Source organism: Pezoporus flaviventris, unplaced genomic scaffold (assembly GCF_033815535.1).
Source record: "Pezoporus flaviventris isolate CSIRO_AGI_PZ_B2104156 unplaced genomic scaffold, CSIRO_AGI_Pfla_v1 ptg000255l, whole genome shotgun sequence".
NCBI lineage: Eukaryota > Metazoa > Chordata > Aves > Psittaciformes > Psittacidae > Pezoporus > Pezoporus flaviventris.
Window position 1 is genome coordinate 233,671 of NW_026892802.1, and position 22,707 is coordinate 256,377.

General features: G+C 58.7%; 2 protein-coding genes across 3 annotated transcripts in view; one reads left to right on the plus strand and one right to left on the minus strand.

The window, feature by feature from the left end:
- PSMB4 (proteasome 20S subunit beta 4) overlaps nt 1–22,707 on the minus strand; it is a 71,753-nt gene that overhangs the window by 30,480 nt on the left and 18,566 nt on the right. The window lies entirely within an intron of this gene.
- SNX27 (sorting nexin 27) lies at nt 244–19,414 on the plus strand. Of its 2 annotated transcripts, XM_061442885.1 has the most exons (13): nt 244–573; nt 8,617–8,848; nt 9,796–9,988; nt 10,303–10,367; nt 10,941–11,045; nt 11,570–11,648; nt 13,186–13,349; nt 14,369–14,455; nt 15,786–15,935; nt 16,179–16,307; nt 16,477–16,536; nt 17,085–17,147; nt 19,251–19,414. In XM_061442885.1, exons 1-13 carry the CDS (start codon nt 293–295, stop codon nt 19,296–19,298), a joined length of 1,656 nt encoding a protein of 551 aa, XP_061298869.1. In that variant the 5' UTR covers nt 244–292; the 3' UTR covers nt 19,299–19,414. The 2 variants fall into 2 exon arrangements, with proteins under 2 accessions (XP_061298869.1, XP_061298871.1); XM_061442887.1 differs by lacking the exon at nt 17,085–17,147 and having other exon boundaries at nt 245–573.

The window sequence follows — 22,707 nt, forward strand, 5'->3', positions numbered from 1 at the left end:
TCCACCTCCATGACTGCTGCTCACGCTCCTTTCGGTGCAGCCCAAGGTTCGCTCGGTTTCTGGGTCCCAGCGCACTCAGGGCCGTGCCCGTCACCATGGCGGCAGCACTACAACTCCCATGAGCCCCCGCGCCGGACTACAGTTCCCAGCGTCCCCCGCGGGAGGCGGCAATGGGGCTGGTCTGAACTACACTTCCCGTCATCCCCTGCGGGCCGGGAGGGGGCGGTGCCGTACGGTGGCCGGCGCGGCGGCGGCGGTCGCGTGACGGCCCGGCCGGGCGCTGCTCGCCAAGATGGCGGACGAGGAGGGCGAAGCGCGGCCGCGCTCGGCGGCGCCGCCCCGGGACAGCGGCGGGGAGGGGGCCCCGGTGGGCCCCGGCGGTCCCCGCGTCGTCCGCATCGTCAAATCGGAGTCCGGCTACGGCTTCAACGTCCGCGGTCAAGTGAGCGAGGGCGGGCAGCTGCGGAGCATCAACGGCGAGCTGTACGCCCCGCTGCAGCATGTCAGCGCCGTGCTGGGCGGCGGGGCTGCCGACCGCGCCGGGGTGCGCAAGGGGGACCGCATCCTGGAGGTGTGAGTACGGGGGGGCCGCGCCCCCGCTGCCGCCCCCTTCGTTGAAGGGGGAAGTCGGGAGGGGGGTGCCTGAGGGGGCTGAGCCTCGCTGCGGGCTTGGAGGGGGCCGAATGGGAGCTGTAATGGGGAGCGAGGTTGGGAACGGGGGGGGGAGGTGTGAGGGGGTGTTATGGGGGGGTGTGGACTTCAGCAGGTGGTGGGGGGCTCGTTTGTTCCTCTCTCACCAGGGGCTTTTTGGGGGGGGCCCTGCGGAGGTTCTGCCCAGGCGCTTTGGGGGTCACTGGGGGGGGGGGGGGGCTTGGCGTGGTTGTTTTCCCCTGAGGGCTTAGGGAGGTCTTTATAGGGGGGCTGAGCCAGGTTCCTCTCACTGGGAGCCCTTAAGGGGTCGGAGGGACACCTCCATGTCTGGGGGGGCAATGCACTCAGGGGATCGCCTTTGCAGGGGACAGAGGGTCACAGCCCCTCTCTTGGCGGGTGAATCTGGGCTCCCTGTCACCACCTCATCCTTGGAAGAGCTTCCCCACCCCTTTGTTTGTGGGGGCATCCCCCGGGTTGCAGAGCAGGAGGAGTCGTGTCCATGGCTCTGCCTCCCTGTCAGGGAATGGGGTGGCCATGGGGGAAGTTTGCTTGGGGGGGGAGGATGCAGAGCTCCTGGGGAAAAGCTCTTCCCAGGAGAGATCCCTGCGAAGGAGGGGAAGCAGGTTTGGAGATGGGAAAGGGGGGGGGCTGGAAGGAAGGGGTTGAAGAACAAGGGAAGGGCCTGTGGCTGTCAGAACCTGGTGCTGGGCTGGGGGTGCCTTCCCAGAGAGGGGTGCGAGGGTGCAAACCCCCCCTCCGCCTGCACTGAGACCCTCCTGGGGTGGGCAAGGGACCCTGTGGGAGGTGCTGGCTGGAGCTGGTGGCCTGGCAGCAGGGATGGAAACACGCTCCGGATGGACCCGGCTGCTTGGGATTAATCCCTCTCGGTCACTGGGACCTCGGGATGTCCAGCACTGTCCTGGACAGTGGGAATTGTCATGGAAGCATCTTCCCATGGGAACGCTTTGGTTGTGTTGAAACTCGTGTTCCCCTCCGGAACCCTTCAGCTTTGTGGAGTTTATGGAGTGACACTGGTTGAATCTCTTCCGTGGCCTCAGGATGTTCCCCTTCATCCTGTGGTTCCTGGGGCTGGTTCTGCCCCTGCCGAGCTGCGGATGCCTCCTGATCCCTACGTGGTTGTACTTCATGCTGAGTTGGTTAAGTTCAATTACTTATTAATTACAGGGCTTTCATAGCAGCAGGAATGCTTTGCTGCCAGTCTTTGCAGGCTGCAGTGTGTGAAGGACAGCAGCATGTGTCTGAGCCCAGCAGCGAGGCTCTGTTCTGGCTGGGCTGTGCCTAGAGCTGCCCGTGCCCCGTCGGGGTCAGCGCCGGGATGGGGCTCTCCTGTGTGACCCAAATGCTTCACGCTTCGCTCTCTGTGTGCAGAAGAGAACCGTTCAGGGGGTGAGTTCTGCATCTGGAGGATCTGCTTGAGAGAAGAGCGGTTCTTGGCCAGGGGAGCACTTGGGATGTGCGGCAAGGAGTTCTCCCTCATGCCCGCTCTGGAAGAGCACTTGCTATGCAGGGTTTGAGCTCAGAGGTGGGGTTTGAGGCTGGTGCTGGAGTCAGGGCTTGGGTGCTGGCGTCTTGGCTGCGCCTGACCTTCAGTCTGTGGCCAAACAAAGAGGATACCTGTGGATAGTGCTGGTTAATGCTGGGCATGAGGGATGCTTGCTCTCTGCCCCCCTGGCTTCCCCCTGTGCCGCAGGGAGCCGCAGTGGCGGAAGGATGGGGGATTTCCTCTTGCTTTATCTGCCGCTTCTCATCTCCTGGGAGAAGTCGCTTTTCATTTTGCCCATTGTCTCTTGTCGGGCTGCCAGGTTGGCTCCGGCCCGTTCCCGATACCAGCCCTGCATTTGGTTAACCTGGCTGCGCGGATGGGCCTGAGGACCACCGCATGGTGCAGCCACGCTTGGGCGCGTGAAGACCCCGTGCCTGCCACGAGCACGCTCCTTCTCCCCGGCTCCAGTGAGGTCCTGCCAGTGAATCCCGGCGCCGTTGGGAGCTGGGAGCAGAAAACAATCAACCAAGAGCCAAAAATAGCCACGATTTCCCTTCCTCTCACCATGCACCCTGTGCACAATGGTGGGGGCGGCGCGGCCGCTGCTGCCCCGGCGCAGCCGTCCCCGTGCTGCTCCATCCGTGCCCGGTTCCGTGGTCCCAGGTTGCAGGTCTTAGGGCTCTTGGGGGAGCCGGTGCCTGCTCAGCGCCTCTGCAGCTCTCGGGCTGTGTCTGAGTGCTGATGGCTGCAGTTGGGTGTTCTCTGGGTTTCCAAGCGGGATCTTGGTTGCAGCTCCCAGCAGCCTGGTCTGGGAGAGAGGTTTTTTGGAGCAAGAGCCTGAGAGCTGGGATTGTTCCGTTGCAGTTCCTTGATGGAATTCCTGAGGGTGCTGCTGCAGGGCGATGGGGTGGTTGGCACATAGGGATGTGTCCATGGGATCTCTCGTCCCGCATCTCTTCCCCAGCTCGCTTTGGACGTGTGTGGTGCTGCAGGACACGGACAGCTCTGGCCGCAGTAATGGGAGCGTGGTTTTCCTCTGCACAGCCCTCTTCCCAGTCCCCATCCCACCCCAGAGGACATGCCAGATGTGGCCTGAAGGGTTTATTTAGTCCTGTGCCTACCACAAAGTCCCTTCTTGCCACCCTTCTTGCCCGTCCCTTGCGCCCAGCTCAGGCCTCTTCCCTTCACAGGCTGGTTCTGCGGTGCAGCTGTGGTGTGCCCTCTAATCTCCTTAGCTCGTAGTGTGTTTGTGGGTGTTGAGGGCATTGGAGACACACAATGAAAGCTAATTTCGTTCTTGATTATCACCCTGAATGACAATCATAACTAATCTTGACAGGGAAGAAAAGCTTCCTTGCGTTTGCCCTGTTGGGCTCAGGAGCACCGGCGCAAGAGGGATACAGGAGGGATGGGTTCAGCGTCGCTGCTCCCATCCCAGTGGCTCGGGGGCAGCCAGGGGGTTGGTCCTCATCACTTGTGGACCAGAGAAATGGCTGAAGTGGTGGCAGCACCCACTGCTTGCAGGGAAGGGCTGAACCCCTCACACGAGTCCTGGTGGAATAACTGCACTGGAGGCAGCTTCTCCCTGTCCCTCATGGGGAGCGGCTGGGAAAAGGCATTTTCCTCAAGAGATTGAACTCTTTATCTCCTCTTGGTCTAAAGTCTCATTTTATGTATTGACTTGGGACAGAAAAAGCTGATTCTGCTTTGGAAAAGCCTGGAAGGATCCATCTAATCACCAGCTGATGGGTGTCTTTCCTCTTCCCACCTCTTAACCGCACCGTCTTCCGGGTGGCATTCCCAAATTCTGCCCCCCCCCAGCTTTTCCCAGCTCTCTCTTTGCTTCCCTGCACACGTTTTTGGAGCCTTACCATGGGTCAGCATCTCCCCCCGTTACGAGCAGGGCTGCAGTTAAGGGTCTAGATGAGAATTGGGGTCTCCTGATGGCACCTCTGAGCCGGTGCTCGCTGTGCTGGAGCGAAGCACTGCGGCTCTGTCGTCTCTTTCTTGTGAGATACCAGCAGTGGGTAAATGAAGAACCCTTGTGCGCTGGGTTTTCCATTAAGCCCACAATTAGATAAAGGCAGGAGCCTTTTCATCTCCCCTGCTTTAACTTCTGCAGCGTGTTTCAATGGAATTCTGTGTGTGCTGAGGAACGGGAGCCGTGGCTGAAGCCGGAGGAGTTTAAACCCATTTCTGTGGTCTCTGCTCCTGCTTTGGTCAGCTCAAGGCAATGAAGCAAACGGGGGCCAGTGCCCATAGGAAATGCTCAGATGGCTCCTGATGGGGATGTGCTGGACATTGGTGCCTCGTGTTTTGGGGTGGCTTTTCTTGTATCCCCATTTCCCTTCCTTATCCACCAGTCTGAGGAAGCAGCGACAGATGAAGTACAAGGAGGAGAGATTCCTTTTACTGGGATTCAAACCTGTGTCTGCAGAATGCCAGCTCCAGACCGAAACATCATGGAGGAGCTTTGTGGATATCTGCACTGCAGGCCTGGGATGAGCTGGAGCCTGAGACCCTGCGGGCTCTTCCCTGGCATCTCTGGAGCAGTGGCTCATGCCAGTGGTCTGCAGCGTGGGGTCTGCAGCATCCCTGAGGGCTCGCTGGTGTTCCTCAGAGCTCTGTGGGAAACCAAAGCTCCTGTCACAGGCTGGAACTTGAATGAACTGAGCCGGGGAGAACCTGGGTCTGCAAAAGGAACAGGGAAAAGTCATTGCTTGCGTGGTGGTGGGAAGGTTACGCATCGAGTCCAGCTTCCTGCTGGCACGGGGCTTGCCCTCGCCATTGCTGGTGGTTTCAAGTGGCTCAGGGAAGGAAAACCCAAAGAGACCTTGACCTAGATCATGTCTGCTATTGCTGGTGTAGAAGCTGATTGCATTTAACTGCTTCTGAGTTTCCAGAGTGGATTTGGTACAGATTTGGCTTCTGAAGTGTCCTTTCTCAGCAGGACTAACAGCTTCCTGCCAACAGAATCAGTGCTTGGTTGCTCCTCAGTAGTATTTAGGGTTTCACCCTGGGAGCTGCTACCAAGCTTTGTCTTCTTTCAGCGGTGATCATTGATGGGGTGAGCAGCTCTCTTGCTGTTTGCCAGAGCCATGCATGTAAAACTGTACCTTAAAACGCCCCAAAAACGTTCCAAGAGGCTTCTGTGCAGATGGGGCTGGAGGATGGAGCCCTTCCTCTGGCCGAGAACCAGGAGAGGTTGCTGGAGCTACACCCGTTTCTTCCTGGGGTTCTTTAAGGTGGAATGGTACTGGGCAGGGTGTGTATACTTTGCTGTAAAGGAGGAAGGCTGCTTCCCTGCCTCTCCCATCAGAGATGGGGAGATGCTGCTGTGGCTGTGGCAGGGTTTGGGGTGAGGAAGATTTGTGCCCACAACCACCTGGCCTCGAGGCTGCCCTTGCTGCTGGGTCTCTTCCTCCTTTGCTGGTCCTGCCTTGGCTGCAGGCTGGGCTCCAACCTGTGCTTTGCCATGGTGGCCCCGGTCGCATGGGATGGCTGGAGGAGCCTGCTCAAAAGCAAAGCCTTGACCATGACTTCAGTAGTTTCTAGGGTGTTTTTCCTTTGAACCGAGCACAAAGACAGGCCATGGTCTTAATCTCCAGGAAGCTTATTGTAGGCTTTCTTGCAGTAAATTTCCTTGTCATCTCTTGACAGACAGAGAGTTGGGAGATTTTAAGAAGTCTTTGCAGAAAATGAGTCATTTGGTGCACAAATTGGAGAAGTGAACTGTTCTTCCCTGTGTCTTGGGGATGTTGCTCATTAGCGTTGGCAGGATGGGGAATTTTGCTGTGTGGAGCACGTGCTTCATCCTAGGAGTGTCCTGGTGGTTGCCAGCAGTCCCTGTCCCTGCCGAGAGCACTCCATAGGTGTCCAGGGCTTCGAGCACAGACACTGGGCGAGACGTTCCCTGCACGGCGCTGGAGGAGGCAGCAGGTCTGGGGTTGTCTTGGGAACCCATCTCAAAGATGCTTTTGACCTCGTCGCGCTGAGCAGGCTCCAGGCTCCTCTGCCCCTCAGCAGGGTCTTTTGGAGCTTCTCCTGCAGGCAGCTCATGTCCCAGCGAGGTCAAGAGGAAGCCAAGTGCCGAGGGGAGGAGGCTGCAGGGGAAGGTGATGGAACCTTGGGCTCCTGGTGTAACCATCTCCACGTTAAGTGATGGACTGCCAAGAGAAGGGATCTCGAAGCTGCTCTTCAAGTGCTGCTGAAGCCTGGCAGGCCTTGCTGGAGGCTGCGTGTGCCTGGCTGTGGTCTCCATCCTGCAGCAGTTTGCAGAGTTCTCCTCTGCTTCCTGTTCTACACAGATCCGGGTGCTGTCTGTGGGACCTTGTTCCTGGAGGGAAGGGTTGGACCCGGTCATCTGCTGCTGTTGTATCTGAACCTCCTTTCGGTGAGGTCCAGAGCGACCCAGCAGCTCAGCAGTGCTCTCCTGGGAGCGTGTGTGTCCCCTGGAAGGGTGTTGGTGATGCCTGCATCGTTTCTCCAACTCCAAATGGAGGCAGAAGCTTGAGGAGCAAAGTACCCCATTGCCCTGCTGGCTTGGGGAGGGTGATTTGGCTTTCGGATCCCACACAAGCAGCGCTCCCCTCACCTCTCCTGCTGTTCCTTGCTCCTGTGTAGATGCTTCCCGTTCCCTTTCCTTGTGGGATATGGTTCCCACTGAGTTGCTGTGGTGACCGGGGTTTGTGAATGAAGTGGCTCATGGCAGTCTTACTGTTGGGAGCCCGAGGTCTTGGCCTTGTCCCCTGCCAGGGTTTGTGTCAGTGGGTGGCCTGAGGAAGGTGCAGGAGAGGAAGAGGAGGAAGCCGGCAGCGCGCTGGCTCTTGGTCTGCTGGCAGAGGGGAAGCTGCAGGGTCTGAGGTCTTCGCTGATGGGAAGTTCCAGCTGAGGAGCTCGCTCCAGCCTGGCTGGGGCTGGGTGACTGAAACCCAGCCTTGACTTCCGCAGCCAGGGCAGCACATCCTGCAGCGTGGGTCATCCAGAGCCGGGCTGCAGCTGACAGGGCTCTGCCTGCCACTGCCTGGAGATGGGCCCGAGGCCGAGCGTGGGGCAGTGACTGCCCTCGCCTGCCTTCATCCTTCCCTCCTGAGGCAGGACTGGCCCACGGAGGTGTCCTGGCCACTGGTGGGAGCAAAGCCCTGAGGGTTTGAACTTGGTTCAGAGCCGTTTGCCTACAACTGGAGTGAACGTGCATCCCTTTCCCGCTGCACCAGAGCAGGTGTGCTGTTAGAATCATAGCATCATAGAATAGTTAGGGTTGGAAAGGACCTGAAGATCATCCAGATCCAACCCCCTGCCATGGGCAGGGACACCTCGCACTAAACCAGGGTACCCAAGGCTCTGTCCAGCCTGGCCTTGAGCGCCGCCAGGGATGGAGCATTCACAACCTCCCTGGGCAACCCATTCCAGTGCCTCAGCACCCTCACAGGGAAGAATTTCCTCCTTAGATCCAATCTAAACTTCCCCTGTTTCAGTTTGAACCCGTTACCCCTTGTCCTGTCACTGCAGTCCCTAATGAAGAGTCCCTCCCCACCATCCCTATAGGCCCCCTTCAGACACTGGAAGCTGCTCTGAGGTCTCCCCGCAGCTTCTCTTCTCCAGGCTGAACAGCCCCAACTTCCTCAGCCTGTCTCCATACAGGAGGTGCTCCAGCCCCTGCTCATCCTCGTGGCCTCCTCTGGACTTGTTCCAACAGTTCCATGGCCTTTTTATGTTGAGGACCCCAGAACTGCACACAATGCTCCAGGTGAGGTCCCACCAGAGCAGAGCAGAGGGGCAGGATCACCTCCATGACCTGCTGGTCACGCTCCTTTGGATGCAGCCCAGGACACGGTTGGTTTCTGGGCTGCGAGTGCACACTGAACCCGGCTCATGTTCGGTTTCTTATTGACCAGCACCCCCAAGTCCTTCTCAGGGCTGCTCTGAATCTCTTCTCTGCCCAACCTGTAGCTGTGCCTGCGTGCTGTATCCTGGTGGATGGGAGCGCCAGCTCCCGAAATCACTTCCTTTTGCTCTCAAAGCCTCTCTGTCTCCTTTGTCATCCTCATTCACCTGGAATCTTCAGTTCGGGTTTAGGGAGATCCCCGTTGGCTTCGAAGCTGTGGAGGGTCAGGAGGTGTTCCTGCAGTGTTTTCTTCCCCAGCTCTGTGCTCCCTTCAGCTGAGGAAGGGTCTTGCTTTCCTGCTTCCTCCACTGAGGAATGGTAACACCTGCAAAACTTGTTTTAAATAGTCAAGGGTGACTGTGAACCTGTGAGAGAAGCGCGAGCTGGGTCTGTAGGCATCAGAAGGGGAAAGCAGGGAAGTTCAGACCAGAGTGGAAGTGGAGCTGTTGAGACTGGAGGCATCCTCTCTGAGGCATCCTCAGCTCTGAGGATCTCTGGGCTGGTCCTGGCTGGTTGGAAGGCTCTGCCATCACCTCGCCCTTGCTCACGGCTTTCCTTCTTTCCCCCCTCACAGGAACGGGGTGAACGTCGAAGGAGCCACACACAAGCAAGTGGTGGACCTGATCCGCGCGGGAGAGAAGGAGTTAATCCTGACGGTGCTGTCGGTGCCTCCCCACGAGGCGGATAACCTGGATCCCAGCGACGACTCCTTGGGCCAGTCCTTCTATGACTACACGGAGAAGCAGGCCGTGCCCATCTCCATCCCCACCTACAAGCACGTGGAGCAGAACGGCGAGAAGTTTGTGGTCAGTATGAGCTCGGCTGGAGTGGCCTGGAGCTGGGAGGGACAGTCGGTGGCAGTGCTCTCTTTGCCTTCGCTTACACTGCCTGCTGGTGACATTGCCTGGTTGGGGCTTGCCTGCCCTCATTCTCAGCTGCAAAGGGATAACCGAGCCCTGAGAGGCTTTTGATTAGCCTCATCTCCCGTGAAGATTATGTAGGAAGAAGTTGTTGTTGTGTTCGTATAAGCTTTTGTATTTGTGTCTCCTGTTTTACACCAAGTGTGAGGGACATCTGTGGTAGATGTACAAGGAAAGGGAACAGATGTCCTGAAGCACAGCTTCCCATCTCCAGCACTTTTCCCTTTAGGGAATGTTGGGGGAAATGGCTGTGAAGAGTCTTTTTTCCTTTGGGTCCCCTGCCTCTTCTGCTGGGGAGGCTGGCACTTCCTGGGTAATGGGAGCTGTCAGCATGTACCTGGCACAGGTGCATCCTTGAGGCTTGAGGTTGGTTCTGCCTCATCGGGAATGGCTGTGGCTGGAGAGGGACCCAAAGCAGGTTGGGCAGAGCCCCTCATCTGCAGCACCGTGTCTTCGTGCAGCATGGTGGGGTGTCCTTAACCTCTCGGTCCGCCTGGCCTTGCTTGGCTCCTTGCTCAGCCTGGCTGTGCGGTGCCCATGTGTCGCCAGCACCAGGCGTGCAGTGAGGGACAGCAGAGCCCCAGCTGGCCCCGAGCTTCAGGCAGCGACTGGCAGAGCCAGGAGGCTGCCACAAGAGCAGCATTATCCCGCAGATAACTGCTTGTTGTTAGGAGCACAGCCCTCCCCACGGCCACCCCAGGTTTTCCCTCTGCTGGGTGGGCTCTGTCCGTCTTCTCCAGAGCCAGGGAGCTGCGCGTCCCTCAGCGGGGTGGGCAGGGAGGAGAAGGGACTGGGAACAGGGCAGCGAGCGGGCAGCTCCTCTCCTCCTGCAGGTGTACAACGTTTACATGGCGGGCCGGCAGCTCTGCTCCAAGCGGTACCGGGAATTCGCCATCCTGCACCAGAACCTGAAACGGGAATTCGCCAACTTCACCTTCCCGCGCCTGCCGGGGAAGTGGCCCTTCTCCCTGTCGGAGCAGCAGCTGGATGCGCGGCGGCGAGGGCTGGAGGAGTACCTGGAGAAAGGTAGGAACCCTCAGGGGGATCTGCCATGGGGGTCCCGGACCCTTCTTCACCCGGGAGGGAAAGAAGCTCCTTTGTAGCTGGATTGGATTCCATGGATGAAGTGTTACCCTACCCTGAAGTGTAGCTGCGGGGTAACAGGACCTGTGCAGTGCCCTCCACCAGCACACAGCGTTCTGTTCTGAGGTTTCTGGGGCTGGAGATACCAGCCTTGCGTCACACTGTTGTTGTTTCCACGTCACCTTTGGGTCAGTGCTGGCAGGGGAAGGTCCCCCATCCCCGTGGCTCCCCACTGACCTGTGCTCTCTGTCTTGCAGTGTGTTCCATACGTGTCATTGGGGAGAGCGACATCATGCAGGAGTTCCTGTCGGAGTCGGACGAGGTAGGGATGGAGGCACCAAAGCTCTGCCTTCACCTTCTCTGTTGCAGAGGCTGAGAGCGCTTGGGGAAGCTGGATAGAGGCAGCCCCATGGCCTTTGTGCGTGTCCTGGCTTTTGCCAGGGGAGACCCTGCAAAACCAACCTGCATTTGGTGACTTCCCTGCTGGTCTCCTGCTGATGGCAGCCCAGGGAGCTTCACATTCAGGAGCTGTTGGCATTCATCAGCCTTTGTCCAGAAGCAGCAGGCACTCTGAGCACAGCTTGTGTGACTTGCAGGAGGCAGCAGTGAGTTGCTGTTTGCCCTTCAGCTCTTGTTCTCTTTCCATCCTTTCTGGGGTGCATGGAGCTGCCATGTCCCCTGCATGGAAAACTCGAGCCCATCATGGTCTGGAGCAGTTTGCTCAGCTTCCCGATCGGAGCAGAGCTCACCTCTTCCTTCTGTCACAATTCCTCTGGTGCAGGCTGCAATGGGATTCCAGCAGAGCAGCTGGGGGTTGGATTTTAATGAGCCGACGTGAGGCAGTCAATGGTCTACAGAGCTCAGGGGGGGTGATGCTGGTTTCTCCCTCCCTCAGAACTACAACGGTGTCTCGGATGTGGAGCTCCGGGTGGCGTTACCAGACATCACAGCCGTGACAGTACGAGTCAAGAAGAACAGCACGACAGACCAGGTGTACCAGGTGAGCCCCTTGTGTTGATCTCCCAATGAAGGCAAACAACTCAGACATTAACTGGGCACCTGCCTGCTTCTCTCTGTTCCTCTCCAGTGCCACTGGGCACAAGTGATGCTGCTTTGCTGTACAGGGAGGATGGGGATGGTGGAAAACTCTCACCTTAGGCCGTGCTGAAGCAGTGTTTCCACTGGCAGCTCAGCTGCAAGGACAGAGCCAGCACTGAGTTAGTTTTCACTGATAGGATCTCAGAGCTGGTGGGTGGCTCTGAGCACTGCTGGAGTGTGTCAGCAACACATGGGTCTCTGTGGCAGGACAGCAAGTTGGAGGTTAAGGGCAGTGCCACGTTATGGGTTTGCAAGCAGCTGGAGCCCAGTACTTTAAGTGGAAGACGAAGGAGAACTGACTTCAGTCAGCACTGCACTAATGCCTTGGGTTGGGGAATACTTGGGAATAACGTGTATGAAGCTGACTTTGCCCTGGAGCAGGCTCCTCTTTTGCTCACCCCGTTTTCCTGCCCCTTTGCCCTGCAGGCTGTGGCTGCCAAGGTTGGGATGGACAGTATTACTGCAAACTACTTTGCCTTGTTTGAAGTGATCAATCACTCCTTCGGTGAGTCTTCTAATCCCTGCGGTGCTGACGAGCCACTGAGGAGAAAGCTCTGCAGTGCCAGCACTCTGTTAGGTCTTACCTCTACTCACACAACCAGGAGTCCTGATCTCAGCTGCTCATCTCTCCTTCCGTGCTTAAATCCTGATGGTATTTGAGGCTTGGCTGTGGGATTCCAGGCGATCGTTTTGGCACTGAAGTAATTGCCATCCCTCAGCCCAGCACACGCTGGGGTCTTCTGGCTGCTGTTCAGATTCCTGGCCACAGCAGCCTCTGGTTTCACCCACTTGCATTCACTGAAGCTGTAGAGAGGCCAAGACGTCGCGGTCACACCACAGAATGGGTGTAGTGGTTGGTTTGTGTCTAATTCTTTTTCCCCTGTGCTGGGTTTTAAGCCAAGTGCGTTTCTCATTCCCAGCTGGGTAACTTCACTTCTGGCTTGTCATCTCTGTGTGCCTCAAACTCATCCTGTTGTTACAGCAAACTGTGCCTTGTAGGAAGAGATTTCTGGGGCTGTTCCTCACGCTCACAAGGTTCTGGCTGAAGAGCCAGGGCAATTTTTAGCTCCTTAAAGCCCTCCTCAACTGACTCATCCTGCAGAGCAGGCTGGGTTTGCATGCAGAGGCTGACCCCAGGGCAGCCGAGCTCACCAGCCTCCTGCAAAGCCATTGGCATCACAGAGCTGCCACCGGGTCTGCGTCACTCGGTGAGGGTCACGGGGTGCTGGTGTGTCAGAGCAGGGCACGTCATGGGGAGAGAAGTCCAGGGCTGAAGGCTCAACATGCTTTGGGTTTTGTTGTGGAGGCCACACAGGGCTGTTGGGGAGCCTGAAGTTGGAATACCTGGCACAGTCCCTGAGGAAGCTTTTACAGTGCCAGCCTCCAACTGGAGTTATGAATTGCTCATTCCTGCAAGGGGGAACTCAGGTTCACCCTTATGGCTTGTGCTTTGTGGACACTTGCTGTGAACATCCACGTTTATTCCTGTCTGGCTGCACTCACAGGAAACCATAAGCTCCATCTGCAGTAAGATAGTGGCCATGTCCCTGCCTGGTGAAGGTGGTGCACGGGCACTCATCTCTTGTCCATCACAGTTGGGTAATGCAGGTTTGAACACAGTCAGTGTTCGAACAGGGCCTGCAGCTTGGCTCAGCAATGCAGCAGGGTTTGTCCAGGGTGGGACCTTCTCCAGTCCCTCATACTGCAAGGGTGCATAGGTCCAGGGCCACTGTGATGCTCAGCCTTAAGGCAGGACCTCCCTGTGCACCGCAGGGATGGAGCTGGGCTGTTGTGCTGATGCTCCAGAGCCGCACTGCAATCTCAGCAGGCAGAGGAGCTCAGCCTCACGCAACAGAGGCGACTGCAGGGGACCGGTGGGGCTCAGAGTCTGCTGCTGTGGAAGTGGGCGTTGGGGCAAAGCTGGGTTTGATGAGGGCAGGGAAGAAAGAGCCTTGGGGCAGAGCTGGCTCCCGCTCCCGTCTGGCTGCAGCCGCAGCCGGTGATGCCGGCAGCGCACTTAACCTGTCCTGTGCTTTTTCCAGTGCGCAAACTGGCGCCCAACGAATTCCCCCACAAACTCTACGTGCAGAACTACACCTCGGCTGTGCCGGGGACGTGCCTGACCATCCGGAAATGGCTCTTCACTACAGAGGAGGAGGTTCTCCTCAACGACAACGACCTGGCCGTCACCTACTTCTTCCATCAGGTGAGGAGCTCTCCTTAAGATCGTAGGAATATTTAGGTTGGAAAACACCCTTAAGGTCATCGAGTCCACCCAGTAACACAACGCTGCCAAGTCCACTGTTTTTTAACTGGAGTTAAGGCACCACGAGTGCCCAACTCTCAGGACTACTCCAGGCACCACTGTCCTTTGGTGTGCTGGGCACAGAGTGTGACATGGAGAGCCAGGCCTGCTAGGGAGTAGAAGTCCATGGTTGGGTGACTTGGCAGTGCTGTGGTGAGCTTGTGGCCATGCCAGAGCTACATGGGAGGCAGGACTCTGCTGCTCTCACTGGGAGAAGTCGCCTTCCCAGAGCTAAAGGATTCAGTAAGATGAACCCTGCTCTGTCTCCGCCACCAAACCCGTTGTCCCAGCGCTGTCTGAGCTGAGCCTGTACCAGCCCCTGGTACAAAGTGAAATAAAAATAGAAGCTGTCAAATTCTTGGATCTCCTAGGCTGGCTCTTGGCTGGCTGGCAGCTGTACAGGCTGCTTTGTGCCAGGGGCAGGAGCCCTTGCTGGGGTGTGCAGCTGAGGAGCGAAGGGAAGTGGCTGTGTACCTGCTCCAGCCTGAAGGAAAAGCCCATTTTGCATGCCAAGGCTCCAGCAGCACAGTGGGGAGAAGCCAGCTCTGCTCTGCTGGAGCCAGCTGGAGTGGCAGGGTTGTACCAGCCTATCCTTGCCTATGCCTGAAGGCAGACCCAGGATTCCAGGTACCACCGTTTCCAGACCCATCCTCTGGTGCCAGGGGACATTCTTCCGAAGCCTGCCCAGATGCTTAAGCATCTCTGTGCTCCTCAGGGCAGGCAGAGGCTCATGGCAGGAGTCAGTGATGCAAAGAACCACCTCTGTGAGCCTCTCCATCCCTCTGCCTCTCCAGGGACATTGGTCACCTTCTGGGGCTGTGGATTTGGGTTCAGAGCAGCCTCCGGGCCAGCCAGGGAAAGCAAAGCGGTGTGACTCAGGAGCCTGACCTCCGGGGTTTCCTTTCCCTTGTTCTGGTTAGGCTGTTGATGATGTCAAGAGAGGCTACATCAAAGCAGAGAAGTCCTACCAGTTACAGAAGCTGTGTGAGCAGAGAAAGATGGTCCTGGTGAGTTGTCCTACCTGTCCTGTTTGCTTTCCTTCCTGCTGGCCATGCTGTGTCTGGAATGGAGGCGCTGGCACAGGGTGCCCCGAGAAGCTGTGGCTGCCCCATCCCTGGCAGTGTTCAAGGCCACATTGGATGGGGCTTGGAGCAAGCTGCTCCAGTGGAAGGTGTCCTTGCCCATGGCAGGGGTTGGGGCTGGAGGAGCTTCAAGGTCCATTCCCACCCATGCTATGCACACAGCCTTTCCTGGAAAGCAGGAGCTGGGAGAGCCGGGGGTGTGGGCCCAGCACAGGAGGTGCTGGCAGCGAGCACAGCTGGGAATGCCAGGAGAGGGCTGGGACCTGCCCGAGGGTCGGTGGCTGCATGAACCAAACCCACCCCTTGTGGCTGGCACGTTTGAGCAGCAGCTTGTCCTTGGCAAGATCCCCCATTGACTCGGCTCCAAAAGAGGCAGCGAGAAAACCTCGTGGGTTGTCTGTCGAAGGACGAGGTGCTGAGCACGCTGTGGCAATCCTTCACCCTGCAGGGACTGCAGTTGAGAGCTAAAGGTCTCTTTCTGCATCAGACTGGCTCCGAGGTGCCGGGTGGCAATGGGTGCCAGCCCACTTTGGGCACAAGTTGCTGCCCCTTTGGTGCTTTAGTTTCTTTATTCTTTGCGTGGCAGAATTCCTCCCAGGTGGCAAACCCTGTGTCAGAGCTCAGCGACTGGTCGGGGGGGGTTCTGCCTCTTAGCACTGCCCAGCAAAGCCCACGGGGGCTGTGGGGAGCCTGCCTGGCTTGGGCTGCCCTGAGCTCCTCTGCCAGGCAGGCTTGGCTCCGAGATCAAACAGCCCAAGAATCTGCCTTGTAAATAACTTCCTGGGTTGCTCAGGGCTGCTGCTACCAAATGAACTTTCCCTGACTCGCTGCACCCGCCTGTGCTCTCCGAGAGGGATCCCCTGCCCCAGCCTGGCTGCTCTTGGGTTGAATCCTTCCTCAGAGCCCGTCCCTGCTGGGAGCCTGGCCTGGGGTGGGCCCTGGAAGGGGTCACCTGCAATGCTGAGCCCAGACAATGAATTATTAACTAACGAGAAGGATCAGTAAAGAGATGCTTCTTCCTGTGGCTTGTCTCGTGGCTCTTTGGTCTCTGCTCATCCCAGTAGCTTTCTCATGACCAAAGATGGATGTGAATCTTTGGAATGGGTTTGTCCCATCATACACACACACACACACCCCCCTCTTCCCATGGAGGGGATGCATCCTCCCTGGGCTGGGGCAAAGCCAGGGATTCCCGAGGTGAGGATCAAGGAGGGTGCAGGGCTCGGGCTCTACCACCTGCTCTTTCCCTCTGCAGTATTTAAACATGTTAAGGACGTGTGAGGGCTACAACGAGATCATCTTCCCCCACTGCTCCTGTGACTCCCGGCGGAAGGGCCACGTCATCACAGCCATCAGCATCAAGCACTTTAAACTCCACGCCTGCACCGAGGAGGGGCAGCTGGAGGTGAGGGTTTGCTGCCACCAGCACCGTGTCCCCGGGGCTCTGGTGCTGAGCAGCCTCCGGAGGGGTCCTGGCAGTGGGTCTGAGAGCAGGGGTTGGTTTGGCTGCTCTCTGGGTGCCAGCAGGCGCTCCCACAGCTGCTCCCTCAGCTCCTGCAAGGCTGCACGGGGCAGCCACTGCCCCATCTGCCCTACACCTCCCCTTCCCCAGAGGGCTCTGGCCTCACCTGGCTTCATCTTCCTCCAGAACCAGGTAATAGCATTCGAATGGGACGAGATGCAGCGGTGGGACACGGACGAGGAGGGAATGGCCTTTTGCTTTGAGTACGCACGAGGAGAGAAGAAACCCCGATGGGTTAAAATCTTCACCCCCTATGTGAGTACCCCTGTGCTTTGCAGAGCTGAAGCCCAGAGCCTGCTTGTTTCTCCCCTCACCCCGCGTTGGAAGCCGTAGGAGCTCCTGTGCTCCAGCCCTGGGGCCGGTGGCCACCAGGAGGAGCCCGTAGCCGCTCCCGCTCTGAGCTGTTCCCGTTTTCCCTTTGCAGTTCAACTACATGCACGAGTGCTTCGAACGGGTTTTCTGCGAGCTGAAGTGGAGGAAGGAGGTAAGAACCCGTCACTGCAAGGGAACGGCTTCACCTTTTACAGGAGGCTTTTTGATGCAAGCGTTTCTGTCCGGTCCTTACCAGTGCTTTCCAGGGAGCTTGGAGCAGTGCTCCGGGTCTCGGGGGTACCTGGCTGCTCTCAAAGGCCAGGGCTCTGTAGGTGGAGGGTGCTTCCCGGTGCTGGGAGCCTCATGGAGCTGTGATTGCCCAGGGTGGCAGCTCCCAGGCTCTGGCTCCTGAGCATCCATGGCAAAACCTCTCCTCCAGAGGGACTCTGCAGGTTGCTGAATTATTCAGGAAGGGTTGTGAGAGCCTCCAGCACAAAGCTGCTGGGAGGAGCAGCGAGGATCCCAATCCCAGCCTGAGGTGCCTTGCTCAGCCTCCTCCCATCAAACCTGCTCCCAGAACCCACCCACTTCCAGCCTCTGCTCTCTTGTTGGCCTCCCACCCCTGTTCTTGTTGCCAGCACCGGCTGCCCCGTCTCCTCCCGGTGTGTCCCCCCCAGCTCTGCTTTTTCATTTATCCCCGTTTTATTTCTCCCTGTCAAGGTGGAGGAGGAGGCAGCAGACAAGGATAACAGGAACTGCAGTAAAGACAATATGTGCAGCAAGGTAATTGGGCTGAAAGCAAACAGCACCTCTGCTCTCTGAGCCAGTCTGGCCGCTCTCTGCAGATGTAGTGATCCTCTTCTCTGCCCCAGCTCCTCTTAGTGTAGATGTGGACAGGACCCAGCTCCTCTTAGTGTCCTCCCATAGGGGCTCCTCCTTGGAGGGGACCCGCAGGTGCTGCTTGTCATGGCAGGGACATGGCTCTGAGCTTACAGACCTCTTTCCTGACCGGCTCGCATCTCTCCCATCTGCTGGGCTCTGCCCACCTTTGGGTGCCCAGCACCAGGCTGCAGTGGATGGTGGAGGGGAGGGAAGGGACAAATACTTTGGCTCTGTGCTTCTGTTCAAGGACCAGGGCCTCGATCCTGGTGGCTCTGGCTTTGTTCTTGTTCCCCAGCCATGGGGCAAGGATCTTCAGGGGCTTGGCAGACACCAGCCTCTTGTCCTGCAGCTCGCACACGTCGTGGTGCCCTGGGGCTCCCAGCCCCTCCAGGGGCTGCCCAAGTGCCCTGCTCCAGCTTCAGGTTGAACTTGGGCCCATGGCTGGAGGGGCTGTGGTGGCCCCCAGAGCAGAAAGCTGCAGGCACTGTGGCTGCCATGGGGTGAGCCCCACATCCCTGCTCGGGGAAGAGGGGGGGGGGGGAAGCCTTTGTGTGCAGCCCTGCCCCTGCTCTGTGTCACCCTGCACGCTGCACGGGTTTGGTGTCACCTCTACAGAGCCTGGGGATGCTGAGAGGGGTTCACTGCAGGAGCAGGGAGCTCTTACAGAGCGCTGCTGCTCCCCAGTGTCCTCTGGGTGAGCCTTGGGGCTGGGGCTCTGCTGCTCCCCACCATGCCCTAGGAAGGGGGATCTGGAGCAGGAAACCAGGGGAATTGCTTTTCCTTCCCCTGAACGCAGTTGTTCCTCCCTCCTCCGCCATCCCATCGCTTCCCCGACAAGGAAATAGATTTCTTTCTCCCGTTCAGTTTACACACATCCGAGAGCTTCCTCTCGCTGCAGCTCCTGGAGGTGGCCCCTGGCTCTGCTCTGGGTCACCAACACAGCTTCCACCCCCCAGACCTGCCCTGGGGGCACGGTGAGGCCCCCCCCAGTGCTGTTTCCAGCCGCTCTTCCCAGGTTCTTTCCAGGTCAGGGCTATTTCTGCCCTGTCACTTGGTCATTTCCTCTCCCCAGCGTAAAATAAAGAGACTGATGGACTCTGGCAGCTGCGTTTCAGGTCTGTTTAGTGCTCTGTGAGCCGCTGCCTCACCTCCCAAGCCGCAGATGCTGCTCATAGCGATGGCTGAGAAAGAACCCCCGGCTCAGGGGGGGATCCTCGTGGTCCCCTTGGGGCTGGCGCTGGCTTCCTGCAGGGAACAGGCTCTGGTTGGGGATGCTGGTGAAGCTGTGCCATGGAGGTGGGGGGGGGGGGGGGGGGGGGCAGGCAGCAGTGCCCCCCGGCCCGGCTCCGTCCTCCTTTTGCTTGGCTCTTGCGAGTGGAATCTGGGTTATTCTCCGGAGGGGGGATGCTCGTGGAGCCGGGAGGGAATGGGGCTTGCTGGGGGGATCCAGCTGATTCCCAGCGCGGCTCCTGGCCTCCTTCCTGGCCTCCTTTAGGCTCAGGCTGAGCCACTTTCCTGTGGGGCAGCCTTTGGAGGAGCTGGGATCTGCTGCTGGATCCCCCTGACCCCCCCAGCTCCGGGGCTTCCCAAGAGGAAGGGCAGTGGAATCATCCCAGCTTGGCTTTGGTGGAGGGGGGGCTCCCCTGGACCCCCCTTCCCAACCCCTGCCCCTCGGTCAGTGCCACAGCAAATCCCCATTGAGGAATGAGCATCTACATCCCCTCTGCTCCTCTTAGACCTGCCTTGTCCCAGTGGAGCCCTGGGAGCCCTGGGCACAGGGAAGAGCAGATCCTCTCCCCTCCTGCCCCCCAGTGATGGGCTGGGAGCTCAGGATGAGGCAGTGGGGAATTAGAGCTCGGGATGCACTGGGTGAGCATCACATCAGTGCTGGGGCCATGCAGAGCCGTGCCCCCCCCCCCCCCCGAACACCCCCATTGCATTGGGTGCCCCCATCCCGTTTTCCCCACACTCCTTAATGTCCTTCTCCTTTTCCTTCTCTTTCAGAACATCTTTCAGATGGTCAGGTCACAGCAGAGGGACGCGGCCACTTAGCCCCCGTCCCGTTCCCCCCCCCGGCCAGGATGAACGCAGCCCCCCCCCCCCCCCCCTTAACACTTAAAATTCTGTTATTGTATTAAAGCCCTTAAACTAAATATTATTAATAATAATTCCATTTGTGAACTTCATGTTTATGGCATTAAGCAACTGGGATAACCGGCAGGACGGACCGAGGAAGGAGGGACGGCGTGGATGGCAGCGGAGCCGCCGCAGGGTTGTGGACAATGCATTGGGCTGCAGCTGGAAGCATGGACACGAGTGGGAAACCCCCCCCCCTTCCCCTCCCCAGGGATCAGGACAAACCCTGCATGGACCCAGGTCTTTGCCGTGCTCCCTGCGATGGCTGCACCTCTCGAAGGTGTCCTCACACGCAGCCCGGTGTGGGGCCTGAGCATTGACTCCAAAGGAGAATTAAAGGAGGAAAAAGAGAAGGAAAAGAAGCAAAACAGGAGGAATGTTGCAGGGAGCCCCTCTCTGGGACCCAAGGACCTCTCCACCGCCTCAAGCTCCTCATTTGCTGATTTTCCCTGTGTTTTGGTTGGCTCTGGGTGTTCTCACACGGACTGAGGGAGCACGGCGGCGTTCCTGGGATGGGCTCCTGAGGCCGGGGCCGGGTGATGGGCTCAGGCTCCTCCATGTGCCGGTGGCTGAGGAAGGGGAATGAGGTTGGACAGTGGCTTTCCTACTTCTTGTGCAGGATTGGGGCTGGGGTCCTGAGGAGCATCCCGGGGTTGGGGGCAGGAGCTGGTCCTGCAAGAAGGAAATATGGCCATGGGGCAGCGGGGCCGGTGAGCATCAGCACCATCACTGCCATCATCCCGCTGGGCAGTGGGGCCGGTGAGCACCAGCATCAGCACCATCATTGCCATCATCCCGCTGGGCAGTGGGGCCGGTGAGCACCAGCATCAGCACTGTCATTGCCATCATCCTGCTGGGCACGAGGCCTGGTGAGCACTGGCATCGGCACCATCATTGCCATCATCCCGCTGGGTACCAGGGCTGGTGAGCACCAGCATCAGCACCATCACTGCCATCATTCCGCTGGGCACCAGGCTGGTGAGCACCAGCATCAGCACCGTCACTGCCATCATCCTGCTGGGCACCAGGGCTGGTGAGCACCAACGCCAGCACCATCACTGCCGTCATCATTCACCGGGCACCAGGGCCGGTGAGCACCAGCATCAGCACCGTCACTGCCATCATCCCGCTGGGCACCAGGGCTGCTGAGCACCAGCATCAGCACCATTGTTGCCATCATCCCGCTGGGTACCAGGCAGAGGCTGAGGTTCATCTGCCCCTCACTGGGATGGGAGAAGCTGGATGCAGCCACCAGCGGGGCCTTCAGCTGCGTGACCCCGGCCCCGCTCCCCGCCTTGATCCCATCCCATCACCATGCTGCCGCTATTCCCAACCTCCCTGTGGGTCCTGGTCACTGTGGGGCTGGGGGGGATCCTCCCCATTCCTCAGCTCTTGGACACCTGCAGCAAGGAGCAGGGATTCCTCAACCAGCTCCAAGTGTAACCGGATTTGCCTTGGGAGCCCTTTGGGACCCCAAAGCCCCCACGCCGGGGCCCATCAGTGCCACGACAGCATCGGGTCTCAGCAATAACCCCACTCATGACTGTGTCCGAGTCGGAGCCGGTTCCGTGTGTGTCCCCCCCCACTCCCCGGGCCTGATCCCGCTGCCATCCACATCCTCTTTAATTTATTTGCAGCCGCCTTGTGTCTTTTCTATTCGTGAGTCAGAAAGTGAAGGAAATGACCCCAAAACGTGCGAAACCAAGAAGAAAACAGCAAAATAACCCCCCCTTTGCCCCCTCCCCTTTGCCCCCTCCCCCCCCCGCGGGGCTTTGCTGAACTCACTCAGTGTAATTAATTGTAACATATTCTTTTAAATAAATTGATTTATTGATGAAGCCACCGGGCCCTGCGGCCGCGGGGGGGGGTGGGGGGTGTGGGGGTGATGGGGGGGGGGGGGGGTCAGAGGCGCCTTTGAGCGTATTTTGGTTTTTTTTTTGAACTTCTTTTATTTCGACAGAAAAAAAAAAAACAAAAGAAAAAAAAGGAAAAAATAAAAGAGAAAAAAATTGAAATGATCCAAAGGAACCGCAATAAATAGCAAATAAATTAAAGCGGCGGCGGGCTCGGCCGCAGACGTCACCTCCCGGGGGTCCCGTCCCCACCCCCCCCCCCCCCCAACAGCCCCCCCCACCCTCCCCCGACCCACCCCCATCCCAACTCAGCAGGTACCAAACCCCCCAAAAGGGGGGGGAAGAGACAGAGGCCCCCGCGCCCCCCAACCCCTTATTTACAGCGGGGAGCAGCAGGTGTAAACGTGGGGCTGGGGGGGGGGGGGGGGGGGGCACCGCCCCGGCTGGGAGCTGCTGGGGGCTGGACGGTGCCGGATGCGGCCCCGTTTTGGCTGGTGGGTGCCTGGCGCACCCCGGGTTTGGCCGCTGTGGGTCCGGGCAGAGCCAGAGGCCTCGAGTTTCATTCCCCCCCCCCCCCCACGCTGTGTCCATGCAGTGGCCTCCGGCTGCTCCGTGCTCCCGGTGTTTGGCTGGTCCATGCCCGGCTCTGGCCGCTTCATGTTCATAGAGCACCAGCACGGCGACAGCTCAGCCTCATAGCGGAGCCTCCCAGTGCCGGAGCCTCCCAGTGTCGGAGCCTCTTGGTGCTGGAGCCTCCCAGTGTCGGAGCATCCCCAGTGCTGGCACGTCCCAGTACCAGAGCATCCCAGTGGCCAGAGCATCCTGGTACCAGAACATCCCAGTGCCAGAGCGTCCCTGTACCAGAGCATCCCAGTGCCAGCGCATCCCGGTACCAGAGCATCCAGTATCGGAGCATTTTGGTACCAGAGCATCCCAGGTTTGACGCATCACAGCACCAGAGTATCCACTGCCAGCGCATTCCTGTACCAGAGCATCCCAGTTTCGACACATCACAGTACAAGAGCATCCCAGTGCCAGCGCATCCCCGTACCGGAGCATCCCAGTTCGGAGCATCCCAGTGCCGGAGCATCCCAGTGCTGGAGCATCCCAGTGCTGGGGCATCCCAGTACTGGAGCATCCCAGTGCCGGAGCATCCCAGTACTGGATCATCCCAGTGCCAGAGCATCCCAGTGCTGGAGCATCCCAGCGCTGGAGCATCCCAGTACCAGAGCACCTCAGTGCCGGAGCATCCCAGTACCAGAGCACCCCAGTGCCGGAGCATCCCAGATTTGGCTGCTCTGTGTCTGTGCAGCACCCAGCACCCTGCAGCTGTGGCCGTGCCCATGGGTGAGTTTGGGGGGGGGGGGGGGAACTGAGGCAGGTTTGGGGGTGTTGAGGGGTGAAGCGGGGTGGCAGTGAGTGTGTGTGAGTGTGTGTGTGTGTGTGTGTGTGTGCTGGGGGGTCCCATTGCA